The sequence below is a fragment of the Tachysurus fulvidraco genome, chromosome 4 (assembly GCF_022655615.1).
Source record: "Tachysurus fulvidraco isolate hzauxx_2018 chromosome 4, HZAU_PFXX_2.0, whole genome shotgun sequence".
Lineage (NCBI taxonomy): Eukaryota > Metazoa > Chordata > Actinopteri > Siluriformes > Bagridae > Tachysurus > Tachysurus fulvidraco.
Genome location: NC_062521.1, coordinates 18,404,185 through 18,422,086, shown reverse-complemented (window position 1 = coordinate 18,422,086; position 17,902 = coordinate 18,404,185). Strand labels below are relative to the sequence as shown.

The 17,902-nt window shown below is 42.7% G+C and overlaps 1 protein-coding gene across 3 annotated transcripts in view; it reads right to left on the bottom strand.

The window, feature by feature from the left end:
- adka (adenosine kinase a) overlaps positions 1-17,902 on the bottom strand; it is a 128,414-nt gene that overhangs the window by 27,199 nt on the left and 83,313 nt on the right. For all 3 annotated transcript variants that reach the window (XM_047812868.1, XM_047812866.1, XM_047812867.1), the window contains exon 7: positions 3,122-3,292. In XM_047812868.1, coding sequence (XP_047668824.1) covers positions 3,122-3,292 — 171 coding nt within the window. The remainder of the gene's footprint in view (positions 1-3,121; positions 3,293-17,902) is intronic.

The following is a 17,902-nucleotide window of genomic DNA, read 5'->3' as shown; positions in this document are numbered from 1 at the left end:
ATGTTGCCTTGGCGGCCGTTCCACAGGAGGCGTATGCAGATAGTCAGGCTTTAATTGAGTGCTGTGGGTGATGCCATGGGAGACTACTTGAGTGTACAGCCTGCACTCAAGTTCCCTTGACAGCATCTTCTCTTATGCGTTTTTTTTTTTTTAATTACCTCACCCCCTCCACTCTCAACTTCCTTCCTTCCCTCCCTGTTAGTTTCTCACTTTCTCTCTCCCCATTTCTCTTGCTCTCCACTCAGCAATCCACAATGTTCATCTCTCCTGCAAAATAGAAGGAAATGCTTTAAAAGTTTGCAGGAGAGTCTTGTGGCTGCACGGGCCAAAAAAAGAGGCTTGTGTAGGCTCAAAGCTTTAGAACCTGTTTGAATGTCAGTGAGCTCTGTGGCACTTGACATCTGTTTTCAAGTGTGTGTGTGTGTGTGTGTGTGTGTGTGGGGCTAAATCAGTTGAGGGATGCAGGCCTAGTGTCATGCGAATCTCTCGCTGCCTCAGGCTTCTTTCACGACCTGCCTGTCATGCAGATGCAAACAGGAAGGGAAGACACACAGACACACACACACACACAAAAGCATGAGCTACATCATCTCTGCAACCACATGTGTGCGCATACACAAATACTCACGCACACAAGATGAAAGCACAAAAGTTATATGCACAGGATTGAGTCTGCAATCAGTGACTCAATTGTGACTAATATAAATAACACCAGCATCACAGACAAACACACAACCACACACAGAGTCCCAGTTTATCTGTACATGCCTTTGTCCTGGCAAATGTCAAAAAGCAATCCTCCAATTTCCCCTTTGGTCTGGACCAATGGGGAGCTCAATAATATTATTCATGCTAGCACTGGACAGGGCGGTGGAGGTCTTTGGGAAAAGGCCTTTGGGCAGAACTACACAATGAGCTAGCTCTCTCAGTCTTCGTCTTTCTGTCTCCATCTCACACGCTGTCTCATAAGCAGAAAACGGAGCAATTTCAATCATTTCGCAACCTCCCAGCAATCATAGCTTTAACTCCCCTGTTATTTAAAACAATCTGAGCTCTGCGCTGGAGTTAATCACTGCTTTACACTACATCAGTCAGGGTTATTCATTCTGTTCCAATTAATCATGACATTTTTCTACATTGTCTGAGCCCTCCACTGCACAAATTCATCTGTAATGACAATTCACATTGTTGAATTTTATCATGTGTGCTGGCAAACGAAGGGCAAATTGTTTGTGAGGGTGCGTGTGTGTGTGTGTGTGTGTGTGTGTGTGTGTGTGCACGCACTATAGTAAGCATGTGTATGGTGTTATTTGCGAGCGCCATCTGGTTTTGGCTCGGACTGCTCTGTGCGCTCACTTAATTAACCTAACTGGAGGCCATTACATTTCCTGAAACGTTTCACTTTCTCTGGTTTATGTCGTGAAGCCGGGAAGGACTCAATTAGGCCAGAGCTTCTCCCTGGATATTACACACTCCATGCGTGCCAGTTAAGGAGGCGAGGAGCTCAGTGTGCCCACACTGTGAGTGCAGATAAAGGCCCGTCTCTCAGACAAGATCCAGCTGCCAAAACGCTCCGCAAGAGTAATGCATTAATACTGCCGAAAGCGGATTCTCTAACGGGCTACGTGGAGCTGTACGTGTAGCCGCCTAATTATCTCATTAGTTTAGCTAAAAGGGAGGTGGTGGCCATGTTGGTTTTAAATGGATTACCACAGCTGTTCCTGCCACAAGAAGGCCGAGTGGGAGCTGGGTGATTGGGAGGACTACTGGTGTTTAATATCTAATCAGCCGTTAGTGTGTCAGAGGACGGAGGGAAGAACTGCGGTGCTGCTGAGAGCAGATCCAGAGCAAGCCACAGTGGTTCAGCCTGTCAGGCCTGACGCACAGCAGTCTTACACACACAAACACAATTTACCACACTGCCTGTCTGTCACAGTGTGCTACAACACACACACACACACACACACACACACACACACACACACACACACACACACACACATTTGCGGCTATGGAACTGTGATGACTCCCAGAAGACAGAGGCACTCAGCGATCATGAAATACGAGAGTAATTGAAGGGGATTGTGGAATGTCGAGCCCCCTGATGGCACCTTCACAGGGATTATGTGACAAAGACAGAAAATCATGGGCTGAGCTAAACTGTATACACAAACTCAGCTTCTAATCAGTGCACACTTAATAAGAAACACAATTTCACATGTTCCTCTTTAACACTGTTACATGCACACAATCAGTACTTTATGAGTATTTCCAGTGCATCATTCTAGAAGACTGATTAGTGAACAGATGATGACTTCATCTCATAACTGAAATGAATTTCCTGTTACATAATTGCAGTTTTTTCGAAAATCTAGTGTGTGTGTGTGTGTGTGTGTGTGTGTGTGTGTGTGTGTATACACATCACATTATTCAGGGTCACCCACATGATGATGGGTTTGTTTTATGTCCATTATGTCCACTATACAAATAAAACTGAATTGAAAAAGCGGATTTTGTTGTTTTGCCCAACTCACTTCACACATTATCAAGCAGTCCTTTTTTTGGAGTAGAGTGTTAACTGTCACAACAAAGACAAAAAAAAAGCTAAAAGGTTTGTTCATATTGTAAAAGAAAAAGGGGAAGCTAGACGCTCGTGTCAAGGTTGAATCTGAACGGTTCGCATCAGAAAGACTTCATCTTATAAATGTTAACCTCCCCACTGAGAATATAATGATTTTAAACTGAGACTCAGCTCTTTCTGGGACACTGTGAGCTGCTTGACTTAAGGTTACCTAAGCAGGCATGCTAATTTAGAGCTATTAGGTTTTGTAGGATAGCAGGAGAATGTAGCGCCTTTCCCAAATTGCATATTCATTGATCTTGTTATTTTTTAATAAAAAGTAAAGCTGCAGAGATCTTTTACAGCTATAAAAACTAATAAAACATCTAATGCAAATTTTAACGAGTCTTCCCAACTGGCCACAAATGTGAACACCGTTAAAACCCCTTTGTCTGTCTTACATTCTCTTTTCTACTATTTTCGTACTGAATATTTCTGAGATGGTTTCAGGAAGCACACACACTAATGTACTGTGTTGCAGGCCGGCGCTCGCTGACTCACCGTCTCATTGCCGAACAGGACGTCCACATAAGGCATGACCTCCATTAGGGAATCCTTATAGTGCTCGCTGATGAAGGGAGCCGACAGGTTAAGGCAGAAGATCTTGTTGTTTTCAAAGGCATGCTTCGCCACCTTCAGGATCGACTCCAAGGACACGGTCAAGAAGAAACCCTGCAAGGAAATTTAAATGATGCTCATTTGGCCATAAAAACAAACAAACAAACAAACAAACAAACAAAAACACAAAACTGGCACGAAACTGTGTAAATAACTGTATATCTCTGAACACTATGGAATTCTGCAGCTCTTACATAAATAAACCAAAGTGCAAGCACTAGAATGTAAACACATTGCCTGGGTATCCTTTTCAAAAAAGATGAGTTTTTCCATCTAGGCAGAGCAATAAGTGGAAGGAGTGAGGTGCTGAGCTCATTCTTATCCTTATCACTCCGTCTGCACGAACAACGATAAGGATGAAAGAGAGAGCGAGGAACGCTCAAGTCCGCACTGACAGAGCAGCAATTGCAAGAAAACAACGCAGGAGAAAACGTCTACATGGGAAAGCAGTTAACAGGGTTTCCTTGGTATAATGGACTACTTGATGAGGCACAAATAGGATTAAGGTTTTAGGAGATAAGAAGGAATGATGAAAAATGAAGTCCAGAATTACAGGCAGCACTTCCATCAGAGATCACACAGAGGTCACGGAGACAAATAAAACAAAGGGCACCTTGGCCAAGCTCATGCTGCACGAATAGCCATGCTCCCTGAAGACCACTTCCACTTCCACACCACACTCCAAGCAGAGAGCAGAAACAGACCACTACGATATGTATAAGCACTTCAAACAGGTGCACTTGGCAAAAAAATGTGTAGTGTTTGATATGATTGTGCCAACAGGACACAGCCCAGATCACTAACTTTTACACAGAGCAGTTTGTTTGTCAGGACTGAAACTCTACAAAAACTGTTTAGCACGCTGAATTACCCCGACTGTATCAGAACTGCAGTCAAGCAGAAGACACCCAGTCCAAACACATGGAGCGATTTCCCCTCTCAGTGGCTTAGCGTGGCCTAAGAGAGCCGTCTGAGAGCAAAGAGATGGCTGCTCTCCAGCCCTTGTTCTAGGAGGAGGGAAAGAAAAAAGGGGGAGGAAAAAAAAAGAAAAAGAAAAAAAAGCATGCTAGCATCTGATGAAGTGGAAAACAAAGGTCTTGTCTGGACTCTTCTTACTGAGAAACAAGAGAGTCTACTCGAGCCATTGTGAGAATGAATACAAAGCAGGTAAGGAAACACCTTCACGTTTAAACCTGAAACCAAACACTGGCCTTGGACCTTCGATACAGTTCATCTTGCACTGAGAATAATTCAGAGGCACTGTATAGGAGTGAACAGGAGGGAAGGAGGGGAGGGGAAGCGGGAGGGAACACAATAGGCCGAGTGAGAGAATAAGCAAAGGGTACATCGTGGAAAGACTAGTGCTTTTACACAGGCTAACACAGGCGCTCTGAGAACACTCCATTAAAACAGATGAGGCTTTTGTGGCTGAGAGTGGAAAGAGGAGAGAAGTGACCTTCATGTGTTTACTCTGACTGTGTCAGCTTTTTACGCCGTTCACCAGAGGGATCAAAAAAGCGCCGTCTGGCTGCATGGCCCACACCAGAACGCGTTAAGTGGGCGAACATTATGGGAAATATCTATAGTGTTAGTCATAACAAAACGTCCTCATTTTCTCTCCAAAGTCTGCGATATAAAGCATGCACAAAGCTGTCAGGGAAATTTAGCATCGCTGATACCTAGAATCCGGCTTAGAAATACTCCCTGGCAAAGATATTATGAGGATGTCTTGAGAAGATCAGCCAGGGCAAGAAGACTCAGAATATTACATACAGCAGATAGAAAACAGACAGCCGGAGTTCGGCATGAAGACAAAATGAACTGACCGCCACAAAACACTCACTGTGTTCCAGCATTCTGACGAGGGCCGGTTTTATCTCAACCCTCTATAAAATTTTCTCCATGTCAAGTATGTACAGTGTGGTGCATAAGTATTCACACCCCTTGAACATTTAATAGCTTTAAGTAGAATCATAAATGGAACTGAAGTGGGGATTATGTGTCATTATGAATAGACGATCTAATCACACAAACCGATCGAGTTGGAAAAACTATTTAGGAATTTAACAAAAAAGAAAAGCATAAAAAGCAGTACTGAAGTATTCACCCCCATTGCTGTGATACCTCTATATGAGCTCTGGTGGAACCAGGCATCAGAAGTCACATCATTAGTTTAATGGAGTTCAGCTGTGTGTAATTAAAGTCTCACCTGAGCTCAATAGAAATCCACCTGGTCCTGAAAAGAACCCCGAGTTTGTTAGGAAACATACTGAAAAAACTGTCATGAAAACCATGGAACTACAAAACATGTCAAGAAAAGTGTCAATCAGGCTTGCTCGTTTAAAAAATCCCAAACATTGGATATTTTACAGCAATATTAAAGCTGTTATTAAAATAGAATACGGTCCAAGCACAATACTGTCAGGAGAAAAGTCAGTGAAGAGTGGATTAGAGATCAGAGAGGCATCCACATTCGAGGGATGTATATCCTTGTTTTAAATTCTGCTCAGATAAGGTTAGGTGAGTGATGTACTGTATTTGCAAGTATGATAACGAACATAATACAAGAAACATGAGGAAAAAATGTGCAAATTTTATTGAGGTCAGTCCTAAACACAAAAAAACGTAAAAAAAAAAACGTAAAAAAAAAAACAAAAAAAAAACTGCGACCCAAAATCACTTCCTATAACACTGCTCTACACTATTGTGTAACATAGTTTGAAAATTCAGACATAAAAGAATGCACTTCAAATCCCCCCTTCAAATGATGCACTTATGCAACTGGGGTAAAAAAAAAAAAAAAAAAAAAAAAAAACGTACTGTAGAATTTGAGACACTTCATGCACTCAACAGTCACAGCGCTGCTTATGTGGTAGAAGAAGGGGCGGAGCTACAAAGTGCTGACACTGGATAAGAAAAAAAATCTCTATGATGGCTGACATCGTCTAAAAAATAAGTCTTACAAATATCTTTTTAAATTAGCCCACATTGATCGATGTGATTGATTTTTTAACATTTAAAAAATTCACGGTATTCTGTTGAAGCTAAGTGTTGCAATTGATGTCATTTGGCATGGACGAGGAAATAACTTCTACTTCTGGGTAGTAAAAAAACCCACAAAGACAAAACAGTACTGTTCCATATGAGACAATACTTCCCTTCTAAAATCCATAGACCAGATGGTACGGCACGTAGTGTGTAGTGTGTGTTAGGTCATTTGGGACGCAGCTACAGTACCTACAGCTTCTTTCCTACCCTGGAGTCGAACCACACCAGGTGTGGAAGCTGGACTTCTTTTCAAATTACTCTGTTGATTGTTTTGGATAAAGTTGTAGAATATGGATTTAAATTCATTTATTCATTATTCAGTCATTCACTCACTCACTCATTTATTTATTTATTTATTTGGAGGAAATATTACAAATTACTAGCATCATATCTTTTCTTAAATTCCAGAGTAAAAGCATAATTGGAATGCTGTAGAGAAACTGACAGTGAATGCAGTTAATCTCATGATCAGATTTTCAGCTATTTCTAGAGGAAGTGTTTTGGAGTGAAATCTGTCATGTTGTCTGTGGTAACTATGTTGTACTTGCATGTGAAAGAGATTTTTATCTCTGTGTGACTGTCCCTGGTTAAATACAGGTTAAAAAGAGATTTTTATCTCTGTGTGACTGTCCCTGGTTAAATACAGGTTAAAACTTTCGCCCTCAACTGTAGGCTATTTGCAGGGACAAAGTCCGGAGTCTGATGCAAATCTTTACTGTTTGCCTGCTAGGAGGAAGCTTTTTTTTTTTTTTAAAGCTGAAAAGCCACAGAACCATGTAGAAATGGATCTCGGGAGACAAACATAAGGATGGTTAGACAGAACGAGACCCTCTGGGGTGCAGGCGACTTCTAAAGGCTGCCTGAGCTGAACTAATGGTGTGTGTCTGTCTGTGTGTGTGTGTGTGTCCGTACTTCTCCCATCATTATCGCACCTAGGCTGTGATGTGAGCGTCAGGTGGGAAAAATGGCCCCCTGCATTACAGGAACTTTAATGTTACACCGCTTGAAGTTGGAAAGACTGCCAGAAGGAGGCCGCTTTAATGGACGCGCACTCCTCTTCCTGTCTGTGTTCGACTTGGGCGCTTCTCTGGCACTTCGCAGGCTCGTGGGGAGAAAGCGGGCAAAAAGCACACGTGAGGTTTAGAGCACCAGAACTGCTTTGAAACTACCACAACCAGACTTACAAAAAGTTGCCCTGGACGTCAGTTTCAGGACAAAAAACCCCCAGAGACGACACGGAAAAGCATGACGCATGCACAATGTATCAGTGCTGTCAGTCATCAATAAATCCATCTACCTAAGATAAATAAACACAACGCTCTCTCACACACACGCACGCACACGGCCGTCCTACTCACTAGACATCTGCTTCAGTTTATTCCAGCTCTTCAAAGGCCTATGTTTAGTGCTCTCCACCCCTGTGTTAAACACACTTTGCTCATGTGCTGACAGGTTTTTCCCGGTCCGTTCCGCTGTGCTCTGACCTGGGCTGAGCTGTGAAGAGCTGCCCTCTCTCACATGCTGTCATAAGCTGCCTTTATCTGGGTTAGAGTGCTGCTGGAGGGATCGATACACGCTGTGCTCCTGGCTGATTGCACTGACCTGACACCTGCCTGTTGTGCCGGCCATCTTTAAAGAGTAATGCACTGCTGGAAGTCCCTTCCTCGCTGGATTGGAGTGGATGATTGTCATCGACAAATAGAAACACATTGCTATAGAGTGGAGTCTTGCTGGCCAAGTCAATCACCCGCTATAATTCGAGAGATACCAGGCAGTTAAGTGGGGTTGTGTAACACTATTATATGATAGCTAGGAGACTACTTAAATAGTTAAAGGGCATAAAAAAAAAATCTTTATCAAATACAAGGACTACTTTTCTCCCCGTGAGCATATTTTCCATTTGGTTTCATTTTGAGAGAGTCAATTAACCCAATAAAACTGATGATAAATCCATTTTAATAGAGAAGAGCAGCAGGATTCGGCATACCAAAGCCTCGGAGGATCTGTTTGATGTTCAGAGCTCACCCCGACGCCAGACTCCTCACAGTCCACACGGCATCTGGTTCCTTTTTACCAGTCTATAGAAACATGTTTGACAGAGCCTTATCTAATGCTGCTCAGATTAACAGGACAGAGTCTGAGACATGAAAGCTCAACAGGTTTGCCAAGTCTTTTACGGAACACCGTCCCTCACTAAACTCATGACATTCAACAATCAAACCACCAAAAAAAAAAAAGTCACAAAAAATAAATAAATAAATAAATAACATTTTAAGAATCTATTTGAAATAAACGTCTGCAGCTGATTAAGAGATTAGTCTATTATGAGAAGACAGCATCCAGATCACGACAGTGCAGGCAGTTATTATTATGTGATTATAGCTTTTCCCTGGAAGCCGTTCGTCTGTCGGACATTTCAGATATCGGAAAATCTCACAGAAGAATGTCTGCTCAGTGAGACACGACTATGACTGCAATAGACAGGAGAGGTGCTGATGGTGACTGTGATAACCGACATTGGGGTTAGACTCGGGGTCATCCACTTTAATCCTCATAGGAAATCAGGCCGGTCTGAACAGCGGCACACGCAGGTACGGCACACGTCTCATCTACCGCATGACTTAAGCACTCTCCTCTAGAGAGAGGGAGACTATTATATTCATCTCTAATAGCCATAAAGGGAAGGGGAAGGAAAGAAAAATCAATTTTTCTGAAGAGCTGACACACTCCTCAAGCTTAAAAATGACTGTGTAAAGAAATTAGACACTAGAAAAATATGTAATCAGCAATTTAGCGATAATGTCCATAAATAAATAATCAGTGCTTCCATTAAGCTGACATGTATCTGGGCTGCGGCGCGTGACGCGATTAGCTGCTCTCTCTCTCTCACACACACACGGACGCAAGCACACACACGCTGCTCCATTAAGGAAAGCCATCCGTCCTCGCCCACTCCGCTTCGCTCTGGCACTTCAGGTGGAGTGTGTTATTCTGCAGCTTGGGGGAGGCAGACCCAGAGTGCTCATTTGCACCACCATAAGACAGGTCGTAATTACACTGGCATGGCAAGCACATTAGCTGCTGGGAAAGGTGAGAGCGGGAGGGCCTCAAACCTGAGGCATTAACCCTATCAGGAGGTTAACAGTGATGGGCATCGCAGTGCTAACGGGGGTCCGCTGGGGTTCCTGTAATTAGAAGAGCTGGATTTCTGTACAGACTCAATGATCAATGGCTTAAACTCCAACTTGTATAACGTGTTGAGAGCCATTACCAAAGATTTGCTATTAGAAGATAAAAACTGTGGTGGGGGAGCAGGAGTGAGGAATTTCTAGGATTTCAAGCAGACAAAAGCTTTAAAGCTTAAATCCTTGAGATGCCAGGAAGAACGTATGTAATAAATTAGTATAGATCCAGATTCTTCTAAGACAGAGCCCCAGAGAAATGGGTTTCTCAGTAGGTACTAGCTTTACAGTGTGTGTGTGTGTGTGTGTGTGTGTGTGTGTGTGTGTGTGTGTTTTCTTTGCTGGATGTCCTCCTGCCTCACAACATGACAAAGGATTATATACAAGTGATAACTATGCTTAGCAGGGGATGCAAACATAATCAAAAGAGAGAGCGCTTTCTTTGACTTTTGACGAGAGCAACTTTTTCACCAGCGTATCACGGCATGGGAGTGAGCGCACCAGACAGATTCTTTAGCACACAATTAAGAGCTGCTAAAATATGGCAACAGCTCACCTCCTCTTGTCATACTGGTATAATTAGATTTTCACCTGCTGTTGGGTGCAGAAAAAAAAAAAAACAAAAAAAAAACAAGGCTTGATGTATTGGACAAGACAAAGAGGCACCTGACGAGGCAGCATGCGCATCCATCCTGCTCCACAGCATGGGAGGAGTTTGAGAGGTAAATTGAAAACGCTGTTGAAGGCTCGCCTCGATGAGTCGCACAGTCTGCTTAGCACATCAGTTTGGAAACAGATGCCACGTTGGGACAATGTAGCAGTCAACATTAGAAAACAGAGGCAGATGTGTGTAAACTGTTAATACAGCACCGTCTTAAAGGAACTGAGGAGACGTCGCTTCATCGCTGTAAAACTCCATGAGAAACAAAATCTCATGTCAGAATAACAGGCTGATAAAAACTCGACGTAATGAACAAATCCAGTGAAATCGAAACAATGAGACTGGGATTAATAACCACTAACGTGAGCCTGTTAATTTATGCTTTTGTTTAAAAGTTACAGTACGACTGATGGAAAGTCTGAGCTGTTGAGATGAAATAGCAGCAAAGCCAAACACTACAGAATCAACAGCCAAGTCCCCTGAAGCACAGCCACCAGATTTAAGTGGATACATACAGTATTCTACACAAGTCTCAGCCTTTCCAAAGGAGCATTAAGCATATTAATCCTACACACACACACACACACACACACACACACTCTTCAAGCCTGTCAAACCCCATTCGAAACAGTGCAGGAAACAAATGCGTAAACACATCCAGTGCAGTGTGGAGGCTGTCAAGCTCAATGCACGGTTTCAAGTTGGAGTCAGGGCTAAACAGGGGAACAGAAGCTGCGCCGTAGCATGTTTCGGGATCTTGCACAGACAGCGTTGGAAGGAGCTCCTTCGAAACATAAGAGTGCATGCAAAAGTGGGCCATTAATGATTCATGGCTGCTTAAATAATCATCTGACTGCACCTGTGGAGAGAGCCTCCGAAGTAAATATCAACAACCACAACTCCTGTCAACGCCTGATGATGGAAGTTAGTGCGGGCACGAGTGTTTGATAACACCATCAGTCATTCATAAAGGCAAAGCTAGAGTTGCAAATCAAACACACACACACACAGTTAACAGAGGTCTATTCTATATTGAGATCTGAGTATCCATTAAGAACGATGTTAATGTTAATAAGTAATGAGTTTTATTGCTCAATAATAATGTGCAATAAAACACAGTAGTGTAAATGACCCCCTTCCTGTTTGAATGTAAAGAAACCAAAAAAATCAGGTTTAACAAGTCAGAGAGAGAGAGAGAGAGAGAGAGAGAGAGAGAGAGAGAGAGAGAGCATGTTTTCCACACTCCTTAGTATTGGGAATCCTACGCAAATGGTCATTATTTAATCTAGGTCAAGCTCCTTAAATGGTTAAGCAAAGCTGGGCGAAGTGTGTTACTCTCCATGAGCTAGTGTGTTTTGATGGCCCTCGCTCCTTGCGCCAACTCGACATCCATTATGTAAACATTAGCAGAGGGCTAATGTTAGACCTGGCTAGCTCAAAGATGACTATAAAACAAAAGCACACTGCAGCCAGGCTTCATCTAAACACCACAGAACGCTGGTCCTGAAGGTTATACCGGGCCAACAAGTCAAAACAAATGAAAAGAGGAAACACAAAGAAGCAGTCAAGTGTTTCTCCATTTAAGATCTCCATGTAAGCATTTGGAGCAGCATTAGCTATCACCTTGAACCTGAGCTTTGACCCCTGACAGCTGGTTATTTACTGTCCTGCACAGGACGAAGCTTCTTCATTAATCAGAAGGGGATAAACAGGAAGGTCATAGTGCTCGAACCATCTTTCAAAGGCAGGGCAAGGAAAGCAGGCGCTCGGTGAGTGTAACAGTCAACTGAGTAAATTAGGCTGTTTTAAATAAACTGTATACCAAATTAAAAACGAAAGAGAGAAAAATAGCCCACACATTCTTAGTGGGTGGCAAAACTTTTGCAGTACCGCACCCACTGAGGTGGCTTCATCAGACGGTTCGGGCAATTATCCTTTCAAAACACACGCCACCAGCTCACAGACGCATGTAATTATGCAACATGTCCTCGCCTGTTCTCCCACCTAGGGTGTTTTGGAAATGTAATGAAGCTCTTGTAATATTGTGATAACAGGCAATGATGATCAACGCTGCTTTCAATTAAAATTCATCTGAATGATACTTAAGCTGTTATCACCTAGAATAGGTTTGCAAGGGCCAATCTGTAGGCTGTTATTTCTAATTAACTCGTTTCCTAATGCTGAAGCGTTTGACTGCTGACTCCTGTCAGAATAGTAATAAGGTTACAGCACAATCAGGATCCACAAATTAGGACACGGACGTCGGCACAGAACACTCTCATTATTCCTCACTATTTTAAGATGCGAATTCTCAAACAAGAGTTCATGAAAATGTCAGGCTCGGCACTGTACGGAACACAACGGTATAATGAAAGGAGCTCAGTGTCATTAATGATAAGCAACAGCATGAGAAAAAGCTCGAGCGAGGTGTGCGTGGGGTTGACGTGCCCGGCTCCCGCCAAACAGCTGGGGGATGGGAGGATCCTAATTACTCCTCGACAAAAATCTCCTGAAAGTCAACAGAATGTAATCGATGGAGAGGATTATATTAGCGAGGCCTTAGACCTGGGCCAATAAGAAAGGCACACTGAGCCCTGTCTCATCAGCAGCCCATGATTGAGCGAGCTAATGGAAAGACACACACGGCTATAGCGACACATTCGTGCAGTGGGGGCTGGGGGGGAAAAAAAATAGATCGAGGATTGATCTGCCAAGGCCATGGTAATTAGAGTGTGGTGGCCAAGGCGAGAGACTGTTTGCCCTTAGAGCTATCAGACATGAATCTCTGGAGGATGTCACCCATGAGACAAGAGTCTGAAAACAACAACAATAACAGCTCTCATCATGCGTTTTTTTTTAATGATTTACGGATTTCATTACAACTTTTTAATGAAAAATATGCTTAAGAAGCTATCCGTCAAACGGCCAGGGAAGCCGGCGCGTTTCGAAAAGTCGTAATGACAACATATGTGTAACAGCTTTTCAGGAGATTCGTACACACGTTTCACATTTGGCAAAAACAGTACGAGAGGAGCATATGGATGGATTCATGTCTTGATGCCACATGGAGAGGTGAGCAGGCTTCATATTCTGATTGGTGGAACAGCTGGGTGAAAGTCATCCATGCTGTACGCTAGCTCTGTGGAACAGCACGGATGGGTATCCTCCGACTGAGAAAGAAAGTAAGAGCAAATGAGTGTGAGGGAGGGACAGAGAGAGGATTCATGGAGTCACTCTGACTGTAATTGCATGGCTAAATGCTCTCTTCCCGTCCTGCCCTCTCTCTCACTCTCTCTCGCTGTCTCAAGCAAGCGACTGCAATTGCCCTAAGCCACTTAAAGCAATCTGTGCTGAGCGACGTACAAAATCCAGAGAAAGCTTAAATTTAGTGAAGCCTTTCAGAAAGCATGAGAGAAGAAGGCATGGTGGCCTGGGAGAAGCAGTCGATTTCCTCATCTAGGCCGTCAATCCAATTCCGAAGCTGTGAAATTTAACTTCTCGCCACTGCTCCCTAATCCCTGGATAAAAAAATATATATAAATGAAATGAAAAAAATTTACTGATTCTACCGGTTTCAGTTTAATGTCTGGCCATTTAAAAGGCAGCTTTCTGTCTAAATGGCCCATGCTTGATATCTTTATACCTTTCTCAATACTCTCAACCCCTCGACTTTCGAAAAGAATCATATATTCGAAAAGAAACGGAGAACAATTTCCACACTTCCCTGAAGGTGTATAAAACGGAATCTGAGGGCCGTTCGACTCGAACCGATTTCTCTCCGGTTAATACTGTACACACGACTACACAACACATAACAGAGACAGAGCACAATATTGCAACGTATTCTTCATCACCATAATCAATAGGATGGAGGCAGATAATGAGGGCACCTTTGGAGTGGTCACCACAAAGAGGATTGATTATCATGGTGGAAGAGCAGCAAACACTGTACGAAAGCACAGCCTAATGAGAGACAAACTCCAGCCTACTCAGGGCACTGCTTCCTACCATAATAAAGTGCTCAATGAAACTTCAAAAAAAAAACTCCGGTCTTTCTCTGCAAAGCTGTGAGATAGGCGCACCGAACAGGACCAGAAAAAAAAAAGGGAGGACAAATACAACACTAAAAGGGCCTCAATCATGGAATCACAACTGTTCTTTGGATTTCTAGAATAAAACTAGCTTAATGTGCTTTGCAATTTGTACAACTTCCTCCCCAGTGCCTCATTTTATAGCAAGTTAGATTTATAGCAAGTTAGCTTTCACTTTGGAGGAAATTAGCTTCACCCCAACAGTGTGCATACATAATCTCTTCATAATCTCCAAAACGACCCAAACATTCAAAACTAGTAGCTAAACTTTTCTGACAATCTCAAAATTCTTTCAATTTTATCCCAAACTTAAAAAACAGGTTCAGCACATTTTAGTCCAGATGGCATTTTGTTTATACCACACAGGGCAGGCTGTGTCAAAACGACTTCTTTCTAATGAGACAGCTTCATCGAACAAACGTACACATTCTCAGTGCCTGTCCACCACTCGATAATTCTATAGTTAGTCTTCAAGTCAATAATTATAGAGTTAATAGTCACCCAACAGCTGAAGAGCTTTCTTTCATGAGAATTTTTACTTCTGAACAGAATGACATATGCCATTGCATGGTACACGGCACTCCACTGACAGCCACCTGCACCACTCTAAATATTAAAACATGGCCTAGCGGTAAGAGAGAGAGAGAGAGAGAGAGAGAGAGAGAGAGAGAGAGAGAGAGAGAGAGAGAGAGAGAGAGAGAGAGAGAGAGAGAGAGAGAGAGGGGAAAAAAAGACCCAGTAATGACTTTCAATGAGAGTAAGAGCACTTAAAAGAGGAATATTTCCTCTTGATTTTGGAAGGCAGGCACGCTGAAGCAGGCAGTGAGTTTTCTGGGGTGATAAGGGCTTAGCCAGTGTAATCCGTACAGGCACCTGGCCTTATCGCATCATGAAGGAAGAGAGGAACTTCTCACCATTTTCTAAAGGAAACACCAGTCCAAAGAGGGGCTTTAACTGGCATGGCTTTCTTCTTCTTGCAGGACTGGAGTGCTTACAATAAAATCCACCTCCACTTATGTGCAAATACACAAATTACAGAGTAAATTCGGAGCAAGTAATAATAGACGAACATATACCCAAACTAATACTGCCATTTCTGTGATACTGTGATCCACTAAAGTAACAGTAACTCTGTATAACAGCCTACGGTTGGACACGTGGGTTGATCAGGACTGAGATAACCTCTTCTGTTAAATATTGTGCCAATATTGTGATATAGAGTAGACAGGTTAGAAAAGCAATGCAATGTGAGTAGGAGGCTGAGGTTTTGTTTTCTTTCCCTCTCCCCCTTATCCTTTATATCAACACTCTGTTATGGGACCACTGTGTACTGAGCTTAGTGCATCACTAACGCTGGTGACATATTCCATTTTCAGGAACTAGCATCTTTGTTTTGTAAATTGAATTGCATCACTAGCAGGAAAATAAGTTAAATCAACACAACTGTGTTAGCCAAATGATGTGCAAATTGTATTTTTCAGCCGTTGCACAGCGCGAAAAGAGCATTATGCATAGACTGTAGAGGCAACGATGCTCAAGGCTCAAACACCAAATCCAAGATCTTCACATAGCTAGCATTATCTGGACCCTATACTCTTAGGTAGTCTCAAATGTACACCCACTCAACCTACTATTACCTAGAAAGGGTCATGTATTTTACTTTTTCTGCTTTACTCGTAAACACTAATTATGCTCCATTTACGTACCTTACATGAATTTTGAAAGATTTTCACATTTTTTGATAAAAGATAGCACATACCACATACAAATGAAAGATAAACCCTTTAGGGGAACCAGGGAAAGGTACACTATAATATATTTTTCTGAGAGTGTATGGAAATGTCAGAGATACAACTATATTGCCCCAAAACAACAAATCGTTCTCTTCTGATTATTCCTTCTGCCCGTGTTCAAGCGAGCACCACGATTCACAGCCGACTACATACTGAAAGAACTAGAAACCCTCAAATTGACTCCCCTTCGTGATCTTTCTCTGCCATCTCCTGCTTTAATATCCATAGCATGTTCCCAGAGGAGGTGTGTCACGTCTGAGCTCACATATCTGGAGCCCAGCCAGCTACATTAAACATGCATGCCATCCACAACATGCTTTTCAGGGCAAACACAAGGTGCATCTGTGTTGCTTTTGCTTCAAGGGCAGATAGTTTTGCTTGTACACTATCTGAGATGTCTGTTTTGACCAAGACGTAGTACTGGGTAAAAGGAGTGAACTTGTGTTTTCATCTTTTAGATGTTTCACCACAAACCTAAAAGGCTTTATTGCGTCATTTGAGCTGTCAAACCTTCATAGATGTTGGCGCTTGATGTTTTCAAGAGCTCTGCATCATTTAGTTTTTAAAACAACAAGGTTTTAGGATTTGCTGTAAATATATACCTACTTCACTTGGAAGTCAGCATTTTATATAGCAGCACTTATAATAGCTAACAGCCCACAGTAGACTGAGCACAAGCTCTTCTATGGATGTATGTGCCTACTGTGTAATGGGAGTTGTAGGTGCAGTTGTTTAATCCACACCGGTCCCTCAGCCAATTTGTTAGCATTTAGCAGTGTGTTACGGACCGAAGCCATTGTGCGAAAGCCTCCTTCCCTCGGGCCAGTTCACATCTCTGAATCCGAGTTAGCTGCATCCACTTGTATACAATGCATCTCAAATTGCCCTGGTTTATTTATGAATGGATAAGTGCGTGTATCTTTCATACGTAGGCCTAATCTCAAGGCAGGGTTAACATCCTCGATTAAAGGTCTATAGGTGATGAATAGGGTTCAGTAGATATCAGGGCCTCACCAATCCCCATTATGTCATGTTCGTTTCAATAAAGGCTTCATCAAGGACGCGTCATACTGATTTCAGAGCCCCACGCTGATTTCAGCTTCCTTTCTCTAATCTAATTGTGCTGCAAAATGGGATTCATCAGAGCCAATTTAGCAGCGAAAGCTCAGAGAACAAGCACATGTATCCGTTTCCCTTTCATTCATCCATCGCCGTACATCTGCCTGCTTCACACTCCTCAACTCAAAGGGTTACTAATTAGAGCCTGGATCCTACGATGGGGATGCTTTTTACTGCACATGAGAGATGGAGAGGGTGGGAGGGAGAGGAGGAAGGAGGGAGAAGAGGGCTAAATTGGTAAGGATGGGACATGTAGACAAGCACTTCCTGCTTGAGAGGGCAAGATGTGGCATTTATGTACGAAAGGCGAGCATCTGTCCAGTTTGTGTCAGAAGGGAGACACGACAATGTTTCAGTCGCTGAAAAGAATGCCAAATTTAGAGAAACTGTCAATCATTAACAAATCACAGTTGATCAAATGGGCTAATTCACTGTTAACTTAAAATGATGTTAATCTCTCGTGCCAATATGACAAACGAAGGTCAAAGCAGGCTTTATGTGAGTGCAGGCTTTTAAAGCTCTCTGTTCAGCTGCCAAATCCTGGCAGTCAGTATGAGTAGCTAGGTGTAAGAGTACAGGATAGTACCAAGAGCGATGGTGTTTATTACTCCGTAAATGTGTTTTATACGCACTCGAGTGCACAGAATGATGTGTGAGTCCCCCGTTTGCATCTAACACCATGTTATTGCTCCCTGGTTATATATAGAGGTGAGCATGTTATGTGAAGGTTATCCTGAGATCAAGGGAACAATTAATGTAAGCGGTGACAT